This window comes from Bactrocera tryoni, chromosome 3 (genome assembly GCF_016617805.1).
Source record: "Bactrocera tryoni isolate S06 chromosome 3, CSIRO_BtryS06_freeze2, whole genome shotgun sequence".
Taxonomy (NCBI): Eukaryota; Metazoa; Arthropoda; class Insecta; order Diptera; family Tephritidae; genus Bactrocera; species Bactrocera tryoni.
The window spans coordinates 11,698,283-11,723,643 of NC_052501.1; the positions used below are offsets into that span (position 1 = coordinate 11,698,283).

Here is a 25,361-nt window from a genome sequence, read left to right on the forward strand (position 1 = left end):
TAAGACTTTTTCATCTGTGCCAAATGTGACACTAAAATAGTTATTAGGGTTGTCTTTCTGAAGTACATAAAGAGCATTCGGCGATTTTCTATTAAATTTGGTGTGCACATTTACGACGAATCACATACAGCACGGCTATGAACATCAACTGATGATCAACAGCTAAAAGAATTGGAATTTGATCAATCGGCCGAATGCCGTGGCCAAGGTGAGTCAAAGCCGAATCACCACGACGAGGCAGGTTAAAAATTAAGGTTATGTATCGAGGCGTGGCACACTCCGAATTCCTTCCGACCGGCCAAACTGTCGTATTCGTAAAAAGAGGGGAAACTGTTTTGAGTCAATTGACAACATTAAACGGGAATCGCTGCGCGCATTGAGTGCTATTACGGAAATTTATTTTAACACATGTTTCAATGATTGTAAAAAAACCTTGGTAGAAGTGTATTGAGGCCAAAGGGGATTACTTTGAGGCGGGCGACATAGATTTTGAAGAATACACTAAGCATCCTTAAAGTTATGAACAAAGTCTTATGCCCGGTTTCACAGTCCATACTTAAGTTGTTCCCAAATAAAATCTAAGCTAAGCATTGTTGCGGACTGGCAACGAATGTCATCATTTTACAAAAGTCATCCATAAAAATATGTTTGAAATATGTAAATTATAACAGACAATACAAAAATTTGCAAGGAAAGTTATATCGAAAATGGATGAAAACAACCAAAGGACCCCGAATTTCACCGCTAGCGAATCGGAGCACCTATTGGAACTGGTGGAAATCCCAATCGGATTCCATATTTTTTCCCAAAAATTAATTTCTTATTTCTTATTATTTTGCTTTTGACAAATAACTGAAAATTCAAAACAATTCAAAACCAAAATCAGCTGTTACTTAAGCACTGCTTAAGTCTCCCATTTTCTGTACTTAAGCACAACTTAAGTATGGACTGTGAAATCGGGCATTACTATCTTTTGGTCATAGTAGGAAGTTCCAAGACTGTAATGTGTTGCGTTGAATTCATCCGAGTGAAATTATGTCGACCGTGAGTATTCATGAGTTTTAAAAGAACTTAATTTATAACTTATATCAATTAGTCGCATACTCGCACATACACTTCTAACAAAATGAGTAAATTTCTTGATCTGAATAAATAATATATTTTGAGCTGCGTTCAGATCCTTTGCGGACCTTTAATTAAATATTGTCCTCTGTTATGTAGAAAATATCGTTACTGCTGAGGAGCTGCTTGAAGTTTTATCATTAAGTAACTGTTAACTGGTGTAATTGAATTCATATGATATTGACTAAATGATTTTTTGGCTAAAAATTAACTTTTTAAGGAATTTATGTTCTTCTATGAACACGGAAGTCTAAAATAAATTACTTTCTACTAAAGAAATAATAATGAGCAAATTCTCTTTTGAAAACAGCGCAAAACTAAAGAAATATTTTGTCGTTACAAATTTCTTTTCGAAGATCATTTATTAAATTTCTAAAATATTATATAACTTTATACATAAGTAGGTATGTATGCTTATTCTTCTATTATCTTTACCATTGTTGAGTTGCCCATTGTGTTGGTTATGTTTTTCTTCTTCCTCTTCTGTAAAAGAAATGAAGCGTTACACTTGAAATGCACTTGTCAGGCACTAATTAGCGATCAAATGCAATGAACACACACACGCACACGTAAACTGGAAACGAAAAACGCGTAAATGCAAGGAATGAAATGCGGCAACGCCCTCGTTTATACAAACGGGAAATAGTATTTGTTTAGTATAAATCGCAATGAATCTTCTGAAGCGACGTGGGATTTGTCTTTCACTTGAGTCAGCGATAGGAGCAATGGCGCGTGTGATGGACACTCGGTGTTTGGCGTGAATGAATTTCAATTCTTCCCGTTTTGACTCAGTGACAAAACTGAACTGGACGATGGAGGCATTGAGACAATTGTCCACGTCAAAGCACAGTTAGGCGCACACAAATACAGGCATACACATATTTGTTTAAGAAAAGCCGACAACAACAATTTCACCCACTAAATTCATGTTTAGACCGACAGTCACTAATGCCCCCTTCGTCTCTTTATGTACATATATAAGTTCATGTGTGTGTGCATAGTTTTTTGCCATACTGCCAGGTTGCCTGCTGGCCTGCCGGCTGGTGGCCGATGGCACTGCCCGCCGCTGATCGGATTGCCGCGTCTGACATTTGAAATGTTTTCTTTTGGAAATCTACTATAAATCTCATTAAAATATCGTTCATCTTGGCTAAGCTCCGACAATAACAACAGTAACAACACTAATAATTTGGCGGTATAAATATTTCGAGAAAAAAACAAATCAGCTCAAAGTGTTTACAACAGCAATAAAAATATTTAACGGAAGCTAGAAACCTCAAAATTAGTATGAAAGAAACATATATATGGCATGTATGTATGTATGTATGTATAATATAAATCATTATTGGTACTTGACTGTGTACCTAAATATACATATTTATTTGCATGTTTATGGAGGAAAGTAAACCGATCGTACACGAGTAAAAGCATATATACATATATATGTACGTGTGTATATATGTATAAGGTAAGTACTAGTACTTAGATGCTGAAAAATATAATTATAAATCTTAATACTCATATCTACGAAATTTTTAAAAATTGTCCAAGTACTAAGCAGTCCTACGTTTCCTTGGATTTACTACGTAAAATGAAAACAGGCATAATCTGAAATATGTATCTTATGTATTATAGGTATTATACCTTATTTAAATAGGCCGATAAGTAGAAAATTTGTTATGGGATAATTTCAGTGGGATACAACTGTTCTAAAAAGATTAGTAAATAAAATCGAAAATATGCTTTAATCATAAATTAAGTCTGGGTTTGGTTCTGAACTGTAACTAGTGTTCAATAAGTAAGGTAACTTTTCTTTTTTTATCATCAAATATATTCATTTATGAAAATATTTTAATTTTTTCGCGTATTCATGATATTGCGTCAGAAAAATCTTCCTCGTTTAAATGTACCAAATCGATGCTTCTTCTTATCTCTAATTTTGGTAACCAATAGCGAACTTCCAGCGATGCTGTATTTTGTTTCTGACTCTTCTGAGCTCTTCCATGCAGATTGCTAGTGAGTTTTATTTTCAACGTTACATACATATATACTTCATCTACATATACAGTACTTGTCCAATAAATTACGAACAAAAACAAAAATGTAATATTTTTAATATAGTTTAATAATATTGAATATGATTCAATACAAAAATATGATAATTTAAGTTTAATGTATATAGCATATAAAAAATATTTTTTTTTTTTTAAATACGTCAAATATTTATGTTTTTATTAGCGATTAAAGTTAGAACTCCGGAGAATTTTTTTGGTTCGTTCGTAATTTATTGGACAGGTACTGTATATCTTTCGTTATTCCACAAATCAATGCTCATAAACGGTTATGCTGATCGAAAGTAATCACTTTGAACACAAACTTTGGTAACTTTCTTTTCAATGTTAATTATTTTTATTTGCTATAACATTTGTGTTTCCAGTTTATATTGGGTAGTCGAAAAAGTCTTTTCGCATTTCTAATCAAACTTCAACTAATTTTTTTATATTTATAATGAACTAAATATGTACCATTTTGGTCGACCACTTTTTGCAATTTTTCTGTTAGAGACATTATTTTGGTTTCTAGGCGAAAAACTGCGACAAGTCATTTTCACAGATTTCTTTTGAAGCCAACTTTACTCCATTAACGGAGTTTTGCATTGACCGAAACAAATAGTAGTCCGATGGTGCAAGGTCAGGGCTATATGGTGGATGTATCATAACTTCTAAGCCAAGCTCTCCCAGTTTTTGCCGAATCAACAAAGATGTGTGTGGTCTAGCGTTGTCCTCATGAAAGACGAGGCCCTTTCTATTGAACAGTTCTGGCCGTTTTTTCGATTGCTTGCTTCTATCTCATCAGTTGTTGATATGTATGTAGTAAAATGTACAATCAATCCCACCAAACACTCGGCATAACCTTTCGAGGCGTCAATCCTGGCTCTGCGACCATTTGTTGAGCTTCACCACGCTTCGACCATGATCTTTTTCGCACATTATTGTTGTATTTGATCCACTTTTCATCTCCTATTTTAATCTCCTCCTCCTCTAGAACGGAAACGAGCGAACAATTATTGTCCTACACGAACTGATACAGCATCGTCTCCGTAAACTTCATAAACTTCATTGGTGGCTTGCGCGGCATTCTTCTCTTTTTTATATAAAAATTTCAAAATTTAGCGAATTTCCTCCTTATTTTCATTCATATTTGAACAGCTGTAACTTTTTTTCAACTTCCCCGAATTTTTTTTTTATTAAATGAAGCTTAAGCGTTTGATTATCATTTCCATCCTTTTCGCCAGGTTCGTCGAAGGCCTGTCTACCGAGATATTTTAATCACGGACTGACAGTCTGTTTGAAGTAGAATTGAGCGAGATTGACTTTGCCAAGTGTATGTAGTACAGATGATCGCTATCGGTTCATTCTGAGCCAAAAAAATCTCACAGTCGCACAAGTTCTGGTTGTTGCCTAGAACCACTGCATCTCACGTAATTTCCATATATCCCCAGTAAGAGATTGAGACAACAGTCTGGCGACTCGCTCAAAATCTTACGAAAGTGAGATGAGGGTGCTATCTGTTGCGAGCCCATGAGTTTTGCAATTTCCGGCGATTCCGCTGTCACCATGCACCCAGACAAGTCTAATGCAGAAAAAATTGATACTATAGCTAATGAAGTCATGAGCCGCTAATAGGAGTGGTATATAGGCAGACAATCCTTAATTTTGAAGAAAACAAACGAGTAAAAACTGCGCTGTCATAATCTTAGTTGATTTCAATAATTAACTTTAATGTCCGGTTTCACAGTCCATACTTAAGTTGTGCTTAAGTTAAAACAGGAAAATAATGCTTTACTGGGAGACTTAAGCAGTGCTTAAGTAACAGCTGGGTTTTGTTTTGAATTTTGAGTTATTTGTCAAAAGAAAAATAATAAGAAATATGAAATTATTTTTTTGTGAAAAAATATGGAATCTGATTGGGATTTCCATCAGTTCCAATAGATGCTTCGATTCGCTAGCGGTGAAATTCGGGGTCCTTTGGTTGTTTTCATCCATTTTCGATATATGTAACTTTCTTAGCAAATTTTTGTATTGTCTGTTATAATTTAAATATTTCGAACATATTTTTATGGATGACTTTTGTAAAATGATGACATTTGTTGCCAATAACGTTGCCATATATCATAAACAAATTTTATAGAAATTAAGCATTGACTGTGAAAGAAGAAATAAAAATATTTAATACTACAGACTAAAAACACCTAACTTTGATCATTTATTCTGGCTCTTATAAAACTGGAATAGAACGTCTCTACTTCAGATTTAAACAACACAGAAATGTATTGTTTCAAATTTGTTTTGTTTTTTTTTTGTACTAAACGTTCCTACTCAGTCATTCTTTGGAATAAACTTTCTCAAGATTACCGCAACGGCTGACGCTAATTCTGCGAACTCGTGCTATATGGAAAAAAATGAAAAGTGAATTCTTAGTTTCCTTAAGACTTTGTGAATTGTGACCGACAAAGTTGGTAGTATATTTTTTCCAAAAAATGACAATAATAACAAAAAATTTAATTAAAGTGAAGTTACGGTCAAAATTTTAATGAAAAATACAATTTCGATTAAGACATCAATAACGTTTACCGTGGTGGAGTTGACTGGCCCGACCGCTTTGACACTGCAGCGAAAATTCGTTTACATCCCTATTCTGTTTGTTTGAAAGTCTAAGGGTATTTAACGCAAACTGTATAACAGTTTTTTTTTGGAAAATCCTAAACTAGTCCTCTAATAGTTGAATTGAGTTAATTTGTGCCAAAGTTTGCAACTAATTGATACATGCAAGCTTTACATACATAAATATCACTTGTGGCTGATGCAGTAATAATTCTAAAAGCTCCACATGACAACTTACATCCCTTTAATCCTAACTAACACACAAATGCGATTATTATTGATGTTAGTAGTTCTTATGGGCTTTGTCATTTCACAATAATATTTAAATTTATATGTATCTTAATTTATGCTAAAGTATTACCATAGCTCCATTAGCTGTGGGAAAATCTGTGGCGAAGCATTTTTGTTGTAAGCGCTTGACAAGCGTTTATTTATTGCACATTTCCGTCATCTGAAAGATGAAAACATTTAAATATATTTTAGCACCCACACACTCGAAAATGCTTATGGTTAATTTAGTGGGTGACGATTGTCGGCAAACAATTACACGAACTGTACGAGCACGGGAAAAGAGAAAAGAAACCCGAATGAATGAAAAGTACAAGTAGAAGACCCCTTATCTTACAATCCGAAAGATTTTAGGTTTTTGGTGCTAGATGAGTTATGGGAAATGCGAATTGTAATGCCGGCGAGGACCCAAAATATTGTATCAGAAGGTGAATTAAATGAGAAAGGGTAAATCTTTTTAATTCATATTGAAAGCGAACGCCAAAGCCTCGAACTTTTATGTTATATTTCTTGATGGTATCAAACATGTTAGAAATAGTTCAAATCGTGGAATGAAGAAAAATATACTCAAAAATTTATATTTTCTATGAAGAAATAGCGCTACTGCAAACTAATCTGCTTTTTTAATAACGAGAGAACTGTCCGTCAATCATTGTACGTTCGACCAATAATTTAGAGTCTTGAAAGTTCCCTTAACAAAGTTTAGTAGAAACAAACGAAAAATTTCTAATGTGTGTGTGATTTCTCTTCCTCTTCATCTTATTATCAGTTTTATTTTCACTCGTAGGCATTGCCAAGAACGCGTCTAACAAAACAATAGGAAAAGGCAAGAAATGTCTTAAACAATATGAAGGTATTTTGAAAAAGACTACAAACTCTGAACAACAGCTAGAAAACAAGAAACAACTGTCATGTACATAGACTAGTAAATAAGTACATAATATATAAACTACTAGATCGTCTGAGCATAGCGCAGATAAGACTGCGTTGCAAGTTAGAGGGCTTCTGCTGCCAAAAGTGCAATGTACACAGCAGATCAAGCATACATACATACCAACATACAACTACTTTTGTTTTAAAATTAGCCAGACCAACGAACTGAAACAATAAATGCTTTGGCATGTGCATGGGTTTTTGCAATATATTGACTCCTCGGTTTTATGCATTTCTGGGTCTCTGGGTTACTGGGCATTCGTTAACGAGCTCTGCCTCTGCCATTGGTCAAGTGCAAATTTAATTTTGAATTTTGCAAATTCGAAAATTTCTTTCATATACAAAACAATGGCTAACCTTTATGTAATTTTCAAAATAATTTTTGTGGTTTTAGTGGTATCTATTAATTAGTTATTCTGGTGTTGGAGCAATATTTAAAATTTCTATGTAGTCGCATAATGTTGTGTGTGTATGTGTCTGTTTGCCTTACTGCCGAAAGTATGAAGCGAAAGCTACTAGAAATTTGTGTAGGCAATCGACTATATTTGCAAAAACGAAAAAAATCATATACATAGACATAGCATGAAAGAGAATTCTGCACTTTGGTAAATTCGTCAAGTGCTGACATTGAAATCAAACTTAAAATATTTAAACAATTTTCGTAAATATTAATTTATGTCAGTGAAATTTATACAAGCATAGACACAAGTGAAAAGCGCTACGGCTAGAGATGTATGTAGTGTCAGGTGCGCAGCGTTTGAGTTTAGTAACCACGTAGTAAGAGGGTTCGAGAGAACCTCAGTATGGCCTGTCCAGTAAAGAGTCAACATTATCAAATGTTTTAATTTTAAATTGCCATTATTGTATATATTATATATATGTAGATAATTTTTTCTTTTTTTTATCAAACAAACAAATCAATAGCAAAGTTATAGAGACGATGCAATGTTAACAAAGTTTTAAATTTTCTAATGCAAAAAAGTCATTAATAATTTAATGAAAAGATGAAAAAAATTATAATAATAATAAAATCCCTCTCACGATTTTTTTCATAAGCGTTTATGGAAATCTTTGAGAGGATAATCTCGACTCATCAAGACACTTCTGAAAACCCATAAAAATATTTATTAAAAACCTCCATAACTCGAAACAGTTATGTATAAGGTTACCCCAAATCGGTAGATTTCCCATATTTCAAAACTTGGAACAAATTTACTGAAGAAATCGACCCAGTTCTTAGAATTAGAAAGTTCATGTCAAAAAAAAGGTATTTAAAACACATTTTATACTCTTGCAACTCGCAAAAGTCAAAGCCAAGAAATATTTTGAGGTGTAAGACCAATCATATAGAGCAGAGGCAGCCGGATGTTCGAAAATCCAGATATTAGTTATATAGGGGCTAGGCTAAGTTTCTGCTCAAATTTATCTATTTTAGGCATAAAGATACACTGTTATGAATAAAACACGCTCTTTTATTCTCATTGGGATAACTCACATATTGGCCGATATATGCGGTACAAAGTCACCGCGAAGTTCGAAAATTTTTATATTAAGTATATGGGGGCTAAGGGAAGTATTAGTCAAACCATTTTTGATATACAGACAAACCATTATAAGAGAATGATTATTCCTTAATTTAAGTTATATATATCACAATTTGACTGATATTTTCGATCAAAAGTAAACTATCGGGACTGGGGTCCACATATTCGGTACCTAGGGTCTTGAACAGTTTTGGTTGGATTTGCGCAATTTTCTGCCCTAAAGTGGCATACACTAAAGGCATTATTAGTGCACAGTGTAATCCCATTATATCAATTGCTTCTTGATTTCTGTACCAGAAAGTGAACGAATCGAGTGGAATTTAAAATTGTGGCTTATGGGATGTAGGCGTGGTTGTTGTCCGATTTAGTCCATTTTCACAAAGTTACATAAGAAGACCGACTCGCATAAAGTCCTCTCATACCATCTCGGTGATAAAATTTAATGTCTCTCGCGTATTCAGTTATTGACTTATCGCGCTTTTACTAGTTTTTACAGTACCATTATGTATATGGGGAGTGAGCGGAGTTATCTTCCGTTTTCACCCGTTTACTCAAATTCGGTAGAAGTTTTTATAAGATTTGTATTCAGCTGTGGCTTAAATGGTTTAGGAGTTATGTGCTTTAAACTTATTAGAGGGCGGGGCCACGTCCACTTTTTCAAAAATGATCCTCGGCACCAAATTACAGCTTTATATCTTAATTTAGTGCTTAGTTAAGGCACTTTATATACTTTCGGTTAATGGCGATTTATGGGCATGGCAGTGATCCGATTACGCCCATTTATGAACTTTAATTTTTACTAAGGAACCCACATACCAAGTTTCATCGATATACATATCTCAATTTTTACTCAAGTTACAGCACGGATGGACAGACAGACAGACAGCCAACCGGATTTCAACTTTTCTCGTCTTCCTGATCATAATATACATATAACCCTTTATATATCTCGATCAGTTTTAGGTGATACGTACAACCGTTAGGTGAAAAAAACTATAATACTCTATACCAACTGGTTTCAAGAGTGGACTATCACAGAAAAAACGTTAACTTCGATTGAACCGAAGCTAAAATACCTTTTAGAACTGTGATTGGTCTGTTTTTAAGCTATAGTGACTCGAACAGAACAATTACTTCGAAGATTGCACTGTTGCCTTGGACAATAATCCATGCCAAATATCTCGTCACAAGGAATTAGTTCTCATACAAGCACCTGATTTAGATCATTTAGTTTGTATGCCAGCTTCTATAGTGGTTCCAATAAGTGAGCAGCTTCTTTAGGAGAAGAAATGTGTGCAAATTTTTAGATCAATATATCAATTACTGAGGAACTAGTTCCTGTATATACCCACAAACGAACATGGCTAAATTAATTCAACTTGTCACGTTGATCATTTATATGCATATTTCATAAGATTTCCGAGATTTACATTTGGTTCACAAACTTCGGGACAGGTTTAATATACCCTGTTCAGTGTATAACTAGTTCTTCCTCTCCGGTAACTACTTCCCGAACTACTTTTAAACTAATGTGGACACAAGTCAGAATATCACAGTGTCTCTATGCTGGTAGAATTCTTGGCAAAACGTGCTGACATGCCAATTTGTTATTCTAAACGTTTAAGCATTTTCATACGTCAATATATTGTGCTCTCATTTAAGTGTCTTAATTTTTATTTATTTTTTTATTTGTGTGTTTTAAATTTACTTATCATAATACTATTTCGCTGGATTGTCTCATTTGTGCTAGCGCATCGCCATTTTGAAAACAAACATTTGACCACTTTACCGTTATGTATTCGAATTGGCAAACACTCTGCGGCGATTAATCAAAATGTTGACAGAATTTGCGAAATTCTATGAAACAAAGTCACTAAAAGCATGCAGTGAAATAAATTTACTTAAAACTAGTCGTAAATCAAAGAGCGTAAGTTTAAAGTAAATAAAAATAAAATATATAAAATTTTTTATACATTTTAAAAAGAAATTAAGAAGGTAGTGTTCTGCTCTTGGGAAGTTCAGCTTCAGAGTCGCATACTTCCTTTAGAAAGTTAAGCTCACTTTTGATATCTTTGCTGCTTGCAATCTGGAGCTTATAATGATGTGAGTGAAAATATATTCTGTAATTACTTTATCTTATTTGTTGCATATTATTTTGAATGCTGGCAAAACCACCAAAATATAATTTTTAAGGACAAAACCACCCTGTAAAACTCGGGTTTCCACATCTTCGAAGTGTTTCCAGAAAGAAAAGTTTTTATTAGTGTTTCTATTCACATGTTTCCGTTGTTCTCTCAATGATTTTAAAATCACAGATGATTTCGGCCAATATCATAAAGCTCTATCTTGAATCTCTTTCCGGCGTTTAACCGCAGATCTAGCCGAGTGAAGTTATTTTTTTATATTAAATTAAAGGACTAATAGACCTTAATCTATCACTTATTTTCGAAAATTGGTTTCGATTCTAGAAAGTGAAATCGATACAAAAATCATTTTTAGTTACCTATCATGATATAATAGAACTATGTTATTATAATATGTACTTACATAAAGAAATGAACATATCGAAGAATGGTTTATTTCATCTCCCAAATCGGTCTGGAAAAGATTTATTTTCATAAAACCAAATGTTTGCTTTGATAAAAAGGGTGCCAAACCAAAATCCATACATATATCACCCAAATATCCATATATCAATTATGCTGTAATCCACCTCCAAAAGCACCTCATGTTCGATACATTTCATTCAGTCTGACCTCACTTGTACCCATATGTTTATTTGCTCTGTTATGAAAAAGATATGATGCGCTGTATGAAAACAGACCTGTTTTATTAACCGGAATGCATAACCACATGTGTGCCTGTTGTTTTATCATTGCTGTATTATTGTGTTATCAAAAGCCTCGCCAACAGTTGATAATTTTTATAAACAAATATCAAATATCTTTTAATTATTTTCGCTTTCACAGTTGATTAGCGATTAAACTCGCCTCAGTTGAAAATAAGCGCTACAGGTGGTCGGAATAGTAGCATTAATGCTGGAAAATTTTAAAACTGAAAACTAGTCACTTATATAAAAACTTATCATTAAATAACCAGAAATGATGACAAAAGTCATCTTATTAATAATAATGATTATTTGCGCTTTCAGCAGTTGCAGTGCGGCCGAAAGACCAGGTTGGTTTTTTTGGTAATATTATAAAAACCTTTACTGTTATTATATTATCATATATTCAGCACACTGCTTACAACCCCATCCACAAGGTCAGGGTCTTTGCGATATGCTCATCAGTGGTTTCTACTACAATGCCGATCAAAATGCGTGTGAGGAGTGGCAAGAGAGTGGTTGTCAAGTCATCGGTGGTCACACATATGATTTACGCGAAGATTGTGTAAACGAATGTGTAAATGTTAATTAAAAAGTGTTTATTATGATTACTTCTCAACAAAACTTTGAAATGTAAAAAGCACAACTATGGAATATAATTAAATTTGGATAATAGCTTAATATTTTTGGTAGGTTCAACTAAGTTAAAAAGGTGGAAGCAGGTTAAGTATATGTGTCAAAAACATGCTTTGTAGAAATAGCAGCGGTAATCCAACTGAACCTTCTAAGTGTGTTTTGGAAAAGTGAAATCGATTTTTATGACGTCCGCATTTATGAGGTGTCAAGACACTCACTTTATGGAATAAGATGAAGACTCACAACAGAAACGAAATAAACCAGTAAAATTTATATAATTATTTTCAAATAAATTTATTCCAACATCTCAGACATACATATATGTAAACATAGTGCCAGGAACAAAAACACTTTTCAACAATTTTCTGTCAAACTTGAAAATACTTTTCAGTTGTTCAGCGGAAGTCTTACCTCACTTATGTGCTATATGAGGTACAAAGACGCCTCAAATAAGTAAAAGCAAGCATATGCATTTGTACTTGTGGCACGCGATGAAATTCACGCGACTCATTAATACATAAAACAAATAAATTCTATGAATGTATACATATATTCTGTACTACATATTGTATAAGTATACATACCGAATACATGGTATGTATCTTAGCATGAGAGTTTTTATGTTCATGTAGATTTAAGTGAATGAGCACTTGGGGCAATAATCTAGTCGATTTCGAAGCAGATTTATGTGTGTTTATATGTACGAGTATGTAATAAAAATAGAATATTCACAGGCGCGTTTCTCTTAGATTATTGCCGAGCTAAAGCCGCAAATAGCTGAAGCGACAGACTGTGCCAACAACCAAAACACCAACGTATATACATACTTAAATATCTAAATACATAAGACACTTGTTCTTATCGTCCGTAACCCAGCAAACACGAATTCCTTTCTGCAGCACACATTCGCCACAGAGCCACATTTGTCCAAAAAGGAAAATAGTGGCTAAAAGTATATGAAGGAGAGTTCAATGCTATCGGTAGGTATGATAACTTTCAGGAAGGTTACAAAGTTTCAACTGAAAATATACACAACAAGAAAACGTAATAAATTGCGTGACGAACTGAGTCAATTTAGCCATATCCATGTGTGTCTGTATATACGCGAACTAGTCCCAGTTTTCGAGATATTGACCAGAAATTTTGCTCACGTTCTTTCCTTCAAAGAAGCTACATGTTTGCCGAAAAGACCGATATCAGATCATTATCTACAAGCATATAGCTGTCATCCAAAAAAATCTAAGTCCAGAGGCCTTATTCTGAAACTAGATTCGAAAAAAATTTACTCGAATTCGGTAGAAAAAGTGGTTTATTTTTATAAAAAATATAGTTTTTTTTTCCGCCGTGATTTTATGTCTTGAGGCTACAATCACTTCAGCGATGTGTTGCTTTTCAAGCGTCATTCAGTTTTCTCACAACATTGCTCATTTCTTGCTTCGGGTCCTCGGTGTTACAAGCAGTTGCATCAATGGCGTTTTCGCCGCTCAATTGTGCGTCTCGTGATCTATCATTCAATTTCATCTCTTTCATTTGTTTTCTAACTTTTCTTTGAATAGCTTTTCTGATTCTGAGTCTACGTTTTCGTTTATTGATATTTGCCTTCCTGACTTTACGTTTTCGTTTATTGATATTTGGCTTCTTTTTGTTCCGTTTCTTTTTAAGAACGCGCTTTGTGAACGGTAAACGAAATGAACCGCTCACGCCAACTCCCTTTGTACGTATAAGTTCACCCTTCTCGAGTGAATTCCTAATGTAACGCTTGACGAAGTAAAATCGCTTGTTCGTATGCGTAAAGGAATAGTTTTCTTCAATAAATTTTTTGATTGCCATAAACGAGACGCCAACACGTGGATTACGCGTGAGTGTTTTAATAGCTGTTTTTACCATTGTTTTCGATGCTACCGAACGTCGTTTGAGATAAGGTCTTTGCATCGGCTGTATGCTCATTTTCGGCTCAGTGTGGCTTGTCCCCGGCATTAGTGCACCGATTTGAATCCAACTGTCAGAGAATACGTCGATTGAATTATCCGTTGCCTGGTTGAGAAAGATAATTTCGTGGCTTTTATAAGTAAGGTAAATATTAAAGGTTGTTTGTAAAGCTTCGTACCATTTCGTTTCTAATTTCTTAATTAAAATTTGTAGAAAAATAATGTCTTTGTATAAGTAAAAATCTTTCTGAAGTATTCAAAAATATTGAAAATATTCACTTTTTATGTGTTTTACATATTTTTTTAAACTAAAGTTTCATGGAAAAGAATTTTTTGTTCCAGTAAAAATTGAGACAGTTGAAAGGATTGTATAATGAAATCTTATCTTGGAACGAGGGGTTTGCGTAGGACTCAATATTCATTTCCGCTTTCGTTCGACACATTCGGCAATATATATTAAGGCTTGAGTCTGTTAACACCATGAAAGGCAAGCAGCATGCACATCGGCTCTCAAGGCTATTCCGGCGAATGGTGCTTGGAAATCGCGCGAACTGAAATCGATTCAGTTCTATTACTTTCCAGACAAACCCCGTATATGGTATGATAGTCTTTTATGTGATGGTGCTCGGAATAATTTCGAAACGTTTAATATGGAATGAAAGAAACCTACAGAAATTTCTTCACATAAAATATTTGGGAAAAAATTGTATGAATTATATTTGTTACAGTTAGATTTTATTAGAAATTGTTAGAGATACATACATACACATATTTATATAGATGACAATTTAATTGATTTTCTTGAATCCAATTTTCACAGTGTTTAGTTTCTATATCATATAAGCTATAACCATTTTAAGTTACTGTATAATTTCAAAAATCTTTTCTGAAATCCCTGCAACTAGTTAATTTTGGAGAAACGATTTGTCGCAATGGACGAGGTAATGCTCGGATTCCGCTTTGGTAAGGGTGGTGGCGAACACGGGCTCATGGCATATGGATTGGGCACGCAACGCTCCTCTTCGACATTTCGACTATATTGCTTGGGCAACTCATATTGATCGTCTATAACGGAAAATGGCGGCGGACAGAATGAACTCTCAAATAATGTGGAAGACGATTTGATGCTCGATAAACGCTCCAAATTATAATTCGATACGCTGAATGGCGGTGGTGGTGGCAAGGACAACGGTGGCATTTCCGAAGCTGCTAGTGTATGCCTGCAAACCATAATATTGCAGATAAAGTATTTGCGTTTGAAGTAGATTATAGAAATATATAGAAGTATATAGCTTTATTTTATTTTTTTTTTTGGGATTTAATAAATCATAATCCTTAAAGTTGCGTCTTCCATCTACCGTCTATTCTTTCTGACTACAAAAGTGTTAATATTGCGCAAATATATCATACTTACTTTGTTGTGGATCGCCTACTGAGCGGTTCCTTTTTAATGGAACCCATACTCTTCAAGTATTCAGATTCTTGTTCCGAACGCTTTACAACCAAAACATTCTTCGATCCCTCCAACAGTTCCGGATATGTTTTGATGCCGAAATAGGCAGTGATTCCACCAAACAATGCCGAGAGTGTAAAAATCAATGACAACATGCCCAAAGTGAATTGTTTATCATCCAGCGTAATCCAAGTATTATCTAGTTCCATTATCAAACTCGGCACATACAATGGCAGACAATTGAATGGCGAAATCGTTGTTTGCGGTATTTCTAACATGCAGAAGGTATAAGTAGTGTTCTCACTAAGTTTGCTAACCAATAAATATGGTTCTTGATACATCTCGCAATGATACTCGATATTTTGTGCTGCCTCATCGACATTCTCAATACTAGCCACTTCATTCTGGCGACTAAACCATATCATATTGATTTTCGGTTGACCGGTGTAATCGTTTATCAACACTTGCACTGAATTATTCGCTAACAAAGTCAACTTAAAATTATATGTTGGGACCTCAAATTTATAATAGGCCATTGATGGATTGTGGTATTCGCGTTTGCTCCGCAATTTCGTTATATTAGTAATCCCGACGTCTACCGAGGTAGTTTTGCTCGGATACTGCGTGAGCAGTACCGTTGGGCTTTGCTCCAGCTTGACGGAATTCGCTACGATGTCTTCGCTTATGTTGGTTTGGTTAAGTTCAGACACAGCTTTAGATTCCGACGAAATAGCTGCTATCGAGCGTTCGGCAACCATCGAAGTAGATACCGCTTCACTCTGGTTTCCACTAGTCAAAATGTGCAAGCAACGCAATTGAATTGTATTTAAATCCTCTGCACTGGAACGACTGCTGGAGCCATCACTATCTATTGGTGTCAATACTCCATTGCTACTCGCGTTTGACATTGCAGTTGTGGTGTTGTTTAGGGTGTTGCTTATGACAGTAGAAGTGGAGGGCTTATGTGTGGTTGTTGTGCTAATCGTTGTAGGTGTTGTTTGGTGCATTGTAGTAGTAAATATTGTTCTTTTAGTTGTTGCACTTGGTTTAGTTGTTTTTGTGTGAATGCTAGGCACCCTGTTATGAATTGTGGTGACCAGCGGTTCGTAAGGCTCGCTCTGTTCATTTATCGTACAATTATCATCTTTAGAAATCAATTCATTCAACGGCTTACCATGTTGAAGTTCAGGAGACTGACAAAAAATGCTGCTTAAAAATGCCTTACGGTATTTCCGATAGATTTTAGCTAATTCCAGCAATTCACACACACAATCCCACTTGTTGTGTGCCAAACTGATCAGCGTGCGCTTCGAGTCCAACAATAACGGTTTTAGCGCAGTGCCTGAAATAGTGGTGATTAAATTTTCCGATAGATCAAGCACTTCCAGAACACCACTCAGGTCGTCAAATGCATCCGCTTCGATAGCAGTGACTCTCGATTGAATCATGTGTAGATAGCGCAAATTGGGCGTGGCCCGAAACATTTGTCGTGTTAGTGGGCCGTAAAAGAAATTTTTGCTTAGGTCGGCATATTCCAATTTCTCCAACATACTCACACCGAATATAGTCTCTGGTAATATAGTCAAACCGCAATTCATGCGCAAGTGCATCAGTGTCGATTGAACTGGCTGGAAGAAAGCCCGATTTATCTCGGTAAGTGGTGTGTCGATGATTAGGTAACGCAGCGAGCGCAAACCTAGCAAGGTACCACTACCAACTTTAGCCAATTGCAGGCCACTTAACGTCAAGAGATATGTGTCCACGAAGAGCGGTGAATTGAAGGCGCCACTTTTAATGCGTGTAATGTTGCTCTCACTCACCACCAGCTCATAGATGGACTGGTTGGAATCAATCCAGGAATTTTGTAAAACACCATTAACAAAACTCTGCTCTCTGATTAGTAACGCGTCGAAAACGGTACAAGTGGCAGCCTTTGAGTGAGTGAAGAAAGCTTTAGGTCAGTAATTTGTGTTCAGCGATTATATATTTTGAACACTAAAATATCAAAATCTTCAAATAATTTGAAATACATATGTAAGTAATGAAATATATTCGTAACGAAATTAGAATATTTTTTTCGTAACTTCTACCACCAATTGGTTTTTTTGAAAATTTTAAAAAAGTTGGGTTATGTTATGTACACTTTTAAGCTCTTTAATATGATCTAGTAAAGTGTGATCGCTAATAATTAGCCTCTTAGCACCATAAAAAGAAGTGCGTTGGAAACAAAGGGATTTTACTATGATTACTGTAAAACCTACAAGGGACAGGACTATAGACTCGCTGGAAAAGTTAAAGTGAATCACTTTATATCAAGCATATACAGGGTTTGTCCGGAAAGTAATACGACTGAGTCAATCTAAAAAAAATGATTGAACCAATCGAAACAATTCTTTAAAAACTTTTAAAATAGGCTCCTTCTGCGTCGATGCAGCGCTGCCAACGCGATTTCTAAGCATTGAAAGCATCACGAGAGGTATTCTCTGGAATAGCCTTGAGAGCCAAGGTGCATCCTGCTTGTTTTTGTCGTCTCAAAATGCTTGCTTTTCATCGGCCTTTTCAGGCAAGGAAACAAAAAAAGTTTGATGCGGCCACTTCTGGGCTGTAAGGCGGCTGCGGAATCGTTGTGATGCCGGCCTTGGTAAGATAGCTGTTCACAAGAAAGGCGGTGTGAGCCGGGGGGTTGTGGTTGTGCAACTTCCAATCGGCTGCGATGTCTTGTCGTACCCGATTTACCCTACGTTTGAGTCTCTTGAGGATTTCCATGTAAAACTTGGCTTTGACGGTTTGTCTAGGAGGAACAAATTCATGGTGAACGATGCCTTTGATGCCAAAAAAGACCATTAACATCGTTTTCACTTTGAACTTGCTTCATCAGCGACCTCCTCCCGGTCCTCCAAAAGGGCCTTGTACTACCGAAACACACCACTTATTGCTAAATCAACATCTGGGTAAGCCTGTTTGATCATATCAAAGATCTCTGTGGCAGATTTACCGAGTTTCACGCAGTATTTAATCGCGTACCTCTCTGAGTTATGACAGAAACACGTAGCGCGAAAATGTCTGTCCTGACTCTCCAGGTGCGCGGGACAACTGACCAGCCGTTCGTTAGTTAGCTAGGAACGCCCTCTATCGAATCCAGTCGATGCGCGTACGTCCCGAAGTACAGACCCGGCGGATGAAAATCAATACTATTACTTTCGGGATAAACCATTTATTTAAAATCATGATTCTTCTATCATACAAGTTTTCAGTTCTACTTTGCAGTTTTCAGCATTTCGTTTTTATACTGTGGAAAATGTTGTCACAAAGTATAAAAGTTTTGTTTACCTAACAGTTGTAAGTCTCACCAAAAACTAATCGACATAGATATAGGGTTATATACATATATATATATAAATGCTCAGGATGACGAGAAAAGTTGAAACCTAAGTGACTGTCTGTTCGTCCGCCTGTCCGTCTGCTGTGGGCGCTAACTTAAGTAAAAATTAAGATATCTTAATGAACCTTGGTACACGTTTCTCTTTGCAAAAAAGTTAGGACGAGTTCCGACCACTGCCACTCCCACTAAACGCCGTTAACAGAAAACTTATAAAATGCCTTAACTAAGCACTGAATTAAGATATAAAACACTTGGTACAGAGGATTGCAGTAGCAAGGGGCACCTGTGGACAAATCTTTTAAAAAGAACTGGTTGTGTCCCCGCTTTTTAATAGGTTTATTGTAGATATCTGCTAAGCCACCAAAGCTTCCAAAACCAAATTCGCCTAGAACAAATATTAGAAGAACTCCTACCGACAGTGTGGAAATAGATGAAATTGGATGGAAACCTCGCCGACTCCCCCTATAACGGTTTTGTTAAAAACTACCAAATCATCAAAAATATCGGTCGATCTGTCAGTTATGTTATTTAAATACGGAGAAAATGTTTCTTAGATAATAAACCGTATGCAGCTGAAGGACTTTCGTCAGCTTTGATTCCTGTAAGTTGCAAGAGTATAAAATGTTCGGTTAACAATAAATAAAGACTTACTATACATTTATGGAAAAATCGCCGAATGTAGAGATGAAGAGAGATGAGATGATCTTTGGAAATATTTCACCAAAAATAATATGTTCTACATTCTCTTTTTCTCTCTTGCCATTTCTTATTTTTAGTACATTTGTTCGAATATTTTTTCTCTCCCACATATTATGAATACTGACAAATTTCCCTTCTGTTCCTTCAATTATCTCAAAAAAAATCAATTAAGCAGCTTTTGCCTATTTTGCATTGACAAAAGAGTGTTGCTGGCTTATCTATTATCCTACATCTATCGTTAAACGAAACCGTGAATTGACACCACAATCAACGTAGTATTATCGATAATAAATAATTTCAATATAACAGTTGTTGTGTTGGCGCCTAAACGTAGACGATAAAGGCTACTGAATCCAGTATTACTACATACATTTGCATAATTTTTATATAATGAACAAGCCTCTCAGTCTTTGGTATATCGATCTGAAATTTGGCATACGACTTTTCCTATCCAAGAAGTTATGTATTTGGCAGAATAGACGATATCGAATGAATTTAGCATATAGCTGCGATACAAACTGAACTACACTCAGTCCTTTTTTTACGCGATTTTCGGTTCTGCCACTAATCGCGTAAAAACAAATCGCGTTAAAATGGTTACTTTTCCAATATTAACTGACAAATTGGATCCGAATATATAAAATATCGCGTATAACAAAATATTCGCGCAAAAAAATATTCAAAAACAATACAATAAGTTTCAAATTTCAGACTTATGATTTATTCATTCATAACAAAATAAAAAATAAAAAACAAAAACCATATATAAAAGAGAAGAAAATGGAAAATAGGTAGATTTATTGAAAAAACCGTTGAATGCTGTTTAATCACAGTCATTGTCCGTAGTTTAAATTATTTTTATCCGCTTATTTTGATGGCCGGCACTGATATCATTAGAATTTGTATCAGAATCAATAGTAAGAACTGTGGAATGATGTTCTGATTGACTTAGCGTCTCCGACTGAGTTTGCACCATAAATTCAGTTAATTTTGTTTGAATGCTTCTTTTTGGACCCAATAAATTCCGATGTAGTTCTTTATATCTTAACATGCAGACACTCAATTCTTTTTGAAAAATTCGTGCACGTTCGGCATCAGTATCATTTGCTACAAAATAATTTTCCAATTCTGCTGCAAGTTTAAGACCAAGCAAAAAACAGAAAAAAAAACAGCGTTAAAGTGAAATAGCGTAAAAAGAGGTCGCGTAAAAAAAGGACTGAGTGTACTAAATACAAGTCCACGTATAGAAAAATTCTTTATTTGATGAGATGCTTTAACGAAATTATTAATGGATCATTGCGCAAAGTCCATGTAGAATCTCCCTAGAAATTGTTCAGATCGGACACTATAACATATAGCTGCCATACAAACTGACCGAACATAACCAATATCGTTTTACATCCTTTTATGTTATCAGAGCTATACCTATGAAGGATATTATAGATCGAAGCTACAAGCTTTTTAGCTTTGAGTTCATTGAAAATTAACCATTTTCACGTTTAAAAAGTTATGATTATTTGTTAACTTGGATATATTTTATCACTAATTCTTACCATAGTAGCCTCATAAAGCATTTCGTAGAAATAAAGCGCGTCCATACAAGATATCCTGCAATTAATTTCTCTACATCCGTTTCTGTCTTCCGCAACATCCGAAATCTGTAGAGCAATAGACCTAGGATAACTGTTTTTTTATTAGTTTATTGATCACTTTTTTAATGTAAAAGTTCAAGAGCCTTATTTCGCTATGTATAAGTATAAGTAAGAGAAATTTGCTTAAAGCCTACCTGACGCTTTTGTTCAAATTCTCTGTCGTTGTCTCCTCATACGCGTCAGTGTGCTCTGTTACGTAATCAAATTCATGAGTTTGATTGAAATCTTCATATCTATCGAGATTATTTCGCATCATAATCCCCACATAAATGGTGCACGCTATAATGCACAAGCCGGCGGTGAGGAGCAACCAGGCGGTGACCTGTATGCAGATATCGCTCAGAAAGTATGCTTTCCAGCAGCTGTTATGAGAAATTTCGACAAATTATGAGTATGTTAGTCGTAAATATATTCAATACTCAATGTCTACCATTTTTTCGGTTTCTCCTCTTTGCCACTTTTATGCACATTCCTGGCTTGTGTGGCGCGCTTAGGTTTAACAGGCGCATCTTTGTTTTCAGCTGATGACATTGCCCGGTCGCGTAGCTATTTAATACTGAACTAACACTAGAAAATCGGCGATATTAAATATTGTGTACACACGATTATTTGATTATCTTACTGGAGCTGATATACCCGTCTATATGAATATTTACTTTCGGCATTTAATAGTCTATTGGTTTTTTTATCAGTGCTTCGTTATCTTTCCTTCATATCGAACTGATACCATATAAAGAATATATTAAATTTGCATTTGATTAATGTTGTGTACGCTCAGATGTATATAATAGTTCCTCATTATGTCTGTTCAAAACAGTAAAGGCTTTTCCTCGAATTTATATCAAAACTGAATTTTAAGTAGAATCCTGTAACCATAGAAGCCCTAAAGTACGACGTATTTCAGAAAGTGAAAACTTCCAACGAATTTTTGAGTATGTAGAGTGTATTATCGGTTTCCTGACCATTTCCATATACATATATATAGCTTTATAGTATATTTCGGTGCTGTAACTAAACATTAGTATAACCAATTGTATTATATAATATAGACAGATCTGGTTCTAGATTGACCTGATCCACCAGAACTCTTTACTCCCCAATATTTTTCATTACAAAAACAAAAAAACACTTGAATAATGCATATATTTTTATTGTTATTTTACGTATGTAGACACTTTTTTTAGAATAGATTAGGTCGACTAATATGAGGGAGAAAAGTATGGTAAATACTGTTTTGGGAAAACACGTTTAAAAAGAGAAACTTCAAGCCAAGTGTTATGAGTTATGTTGTTACCATCGATGAATACTTACTGCACCCGAGGAAGTAGAAACAGTTGTTTCCTCAGCACTATCATCTGAAGTTGTCGGCATTATAATAGTGGTCGACGATGAAGTCGACAAGGTCGGAAAGGTCGTGTTGTCGTTTGCAGTGGTAGAAAACGTTGATGAAGTTTCTGAGTGAGACTCTGTTGTGTTAATGATAGTGGAATCTGAAGTGGTCGACTTTATACTTGTTGTAGGGGATGAAGTCGACAAGGTTGCGTTCTTGTTTGGAGTCGTAGAAGAAGTTGATGGAGTTTCTGAGTTACACTCTGTTGTTTCTGTGGTTTCCTCACTACTATCACCAGTAGTTGTCGGCGTTATATTTGTGGTAGAGGATGAAGTCGGAAAGGTTAAATCGGCGCTTATTGTTGTAGTAGAGTCTGTGTTACCCTCAGTCTTACCACCTTCAGTAGTTGGTGTTATATCAGTTATTGATGTGGGCAAGGGTGAGGTGGTGATTGTATTTGTAGAAGAAGTGGAAGTTGCTTGACTGATAGGTTCTGTCGGGTCCCTAGTCGTATAATCTGTGGTTGTGACCTTTATTGTTGTCATTTCCACTGCTATAGTTGTAGTGGCTTCTATCGACGTTAAGGTCGTCATAATTGTTGTAAGCGTAGTTCTGCCTGAAACAATCAATGAAGTGAAAAAAAATGTAAGTACTTTAGTAAAAGCTAATTGTTCACTAATTCTCATCTAATATACGAATTTCTTACCATCACATATTACTTGCGCAAAACGGATTTGTGTACCCTGCAGTTCTGTTGGCGTTGCACATACGGTATCAGCCGCGGAATTATTTTTTATTTGCTTCAGGTACTCTATGATTTCCATATTGTCACAATCGCATCTCCACATATTCCACCCCAATTCCATGTTAATTCCTATGGGAATAGCAGCGGCTAGGAGTTCACTGTCCAGCGTCTGTAAACGATTATATCGCAAATCGAGCGATTTTAGTGTCGACAATATGCCAGTGAATGCGTTTTCGGCGATTGTGCTCAAACTGCAATTGGTCATCCGAAGTTCTTGCACTGCTGTTAGTTTTGCGAATGTATTACCGTTAAGTGCGTCGTTAAAATTCGTGCCGCTCAAATCGACATACGTTAGTTTACTGAAGACGGTGGTGCTGTTACCACCCAACCACTCAGTGGGATCATGTATGATGTTGGAACAACATGATTCCTCTCTTTGTTGCAACACTAAATTGTTGAGACTCGCAGCCATTGGTTGCAAGAAATTACTAGCGCTGAAGGGCAGAGTTTCCTGCTTGAGCACATTGAACAATTGGAAATTTTCCACAGTTCCCAAACCAAGAAACGTTTGCGCGTTCAAAGCTTTCAATTGCACACCAACAAATGTTAAATTCGTCAATTTATTCAGAGTTTGGTAGTTGAAGGCATTATCAACGATCGTGTCGAGTGTGCAATTTCGTATTGTTAAAGTGGACATTTTGAAACTCCCTGAGAATGTGGATCTGCTAATAGTATTTTGGTTGAATGTGCAATTCTCTATGATGACGTCAAAATATTTATTTCCGCACCAATCCAAAAAGTAATCGAATTCATAGTGGAGATCATATATGGGTCCACCCACACAAACTAATGTCTTACACGTGCTGTGGTCTGTGCATTGGAAATTCCTAAAGTAAAGAAAATGTTCAATTATTTGGAGGACATAATCTTGTTAACTCTGTAATCTGGATGTCACATTTATTGGTTAATAAATCCGGAGAATGCTCGGAACTGGAGAAATATTTTTCGGATCGTTGTGAATAACTTTCCCTATGAGGCTATTGGTCTAAAACCAGTTTCGAGTCAGCGATTTTGTTTCTTTGGAATAGCTAAATTATGTGATTCTGTATTTGCTTACCTGGTCGCCGTTGCTGCCTGAGCATCTTTCCAGTACTTCGTAGCAACACCCACCGCATCTTCCTTTTCTTCGCCCCTACTTTCACCATTATGAATTCCATCTTGCTTCATCGGTATGCCGTAGTCAATGCTAGCGATAGTGGTTACGTCCCTCATTGGACCTTGTGCTGCAATTGCATCGTCGTCATCTGAAGCTGCCCCGACCAACTCAAACGATTCAACCGAATAGCTCCCTTTACTCAGCACCAAGAGGAATAAGAGAGCGATGAGTAGTGGCATAATGGAAACTTTCATCAAGCTGTGAATTAAAGAAAGAGATTAAAAGACAAGTTGAAAATTTTATACAAATTACAATTCAGCGAAAATCTTACTTTCTTGTTATTATCGATTTCGTTATTTATACGAAGAGATCCGTTTTAAAGATTATTTTAACACCCTTTATAAAAACTTGAATTCGGATATATCCTTTTGTTTTGATTGCCGTGATTTTTAGTTCACAGTTATTCATTTAACCACTCCCTACAAACTGATTTTTCATATTCGATTTCTAATCGCAAGTACCAATAGTTTTTCATATTTAATTTATTTGTTGCAAAATTAATAATGAATTGCTTATCTGCGTGCTAACAAAATGACTATTGCTTGATTTAAAGCTGGCAATTGGCTGATAAGTGGCACTCAGTAAACCAGTAGGCAATGAAGAAAATTATATTTTTCCAAAATCACCGCGTTAAAAATTTCCAACAGGAAGACCATTAATTTCATGACAATGCAGAGAAATTAGCATATCTTATAACCAAGGGTTCTTCTCTAATAAGATTTATCCTAATTCCATTGAAAATTGCATCAATTGAGGCATCCAAGATCTATTGTGTTCCCAAGTTAGTCCCATTAAACCACTTCTCTATGTTTAATAAAGTTCTTTACATTTTTCCACCTTTTCTGTAAAATTTACTGAGATTGGAACGTTAGGAGCCGCGAAAGTTCTTAAACAGCTGATGGTTGGTCCATTGGAAAGTCGTTTTATCTTCTTCAAATTTTA

General features: G+C 35.5%; 4 protein-coding genes across 5 annotated transcripts; 1 reads left to right on the forward strand and 3 right to left on the reverse strand.

Moving 5' to 3' along the window:
• Nucleotides 1-7,316: 7,316 nt before the first annotated feature.
• LOC120772599 (kunitz-type serine protease inhibitor nigrescinin-1-like) lies at nucleotides 7,317-12,053 on the forward strand. Of its 2 annotated transcripts, XM_040101313.1 has the most exons (3): nucleotides 7,317-7,370; nucleotides 11,521-11,728; nucleotides 11,789-11,970. In XM_040101313.1, the coding sequence occupies exons 2-3, from the start codon at nucleotides 11,653-11,655 to the stop codon at nucleotides 11,968-11,970; spliced, it is 258 nt and encodes an 85-aa protein (XP_039957247.1). In that variant the 5' UTR covers nucleotides 7,317-7,370; nucleotides 11,521-11,652. The 2 variants fall into 2 exon arrangements, with proteins under 2 accessions (XP_039957247.1, XP_039957248.1); XM_040101314.1 differs by lacking the exon at nucleotides 7,317-7,370 and having other exon boundaries at nucleotides 11,653-11,728; nucleotides 11,789-12,053.
• A 1,274-nt stretch (nucleotides 12,054-13,327) lies between these two features.
• Nucleotides 13,328-14,195, reverse strand: LOC120772114 (histone H1.1, embryonic-like). Its single transcript, XM_040100525.1, has 2 exons — nucleotides 14,122-14,195; nucleotides 13,328-14,048 (listed from the first exon to the last, which is right to left on the reverse strand). The coding sequence occupies exons 1-2, from the start codon at nucleotides 14,122-14,124 to the stop codon at nucleotides 13,407-13,409; spliced, it is 645 nt and encodes a 214-aa protein (XP_039956459.1). The 5' UTR covers nucleotides 14,125-14,195; the 3' UTR covers nucleotides 13,328-13,406.
• A 576-nt stretch (nucleotides 14,196-14,771) lies between these two features.
• Nucleotides 14,772-21,659, reverse strand: LOC120772975. Its single transcript, XM_040101887.1, has 5 exons — nucleotides 21,559-21,659; nucleotides 21,263-21,490; nucleotides 21,030-21,159; nucleotides 15,357-17,326; nucleotides 14,772-15,162 (listed from the first exon to the last, which is right to left on the reverse strand). Exons 1-5 carry the CDS (start codon nucleotides 21,657-21,659, stop codon nucleotides 14,844-14,846), a joined length of 2,748 nt encoding a protein of 915 aa, XP_039957821.1. The 3' UTR covers nucleotides 14,772-14,843.
• Nucleotides 21,660-22,328: 669 nt separating this feature from the next.
• On the reverse strand, nucleotides 22,329-24,823 carry LOC120772976 (location of vulva defective 1-like). The gene is made up of 4 exons (XM_040101888.1): nucleotides 24,691-24,823; nucleotides 24,321-24,617; nucleotides 23,165-24,090; nucleotides 22,329-23,074 (listed from the first exon to the last, which is right to left on the reverse strand). Exons 2-4 carry the CDS (start codon nucleotides 24,611-24,613, stop codon nucleotides 22,419-22,421), a joined length of 1,875 nt encoding a protein of 624 aa, XP_039957822.1. The 5' UTR covers nucleotides 24,614-24,617; nucleotides 24,691-24,823; the 3' UTR covers nucleotides 22,329-22,418.
• Nucleotides 24,824-25,361: the final 538 nt, after the last annotated feature.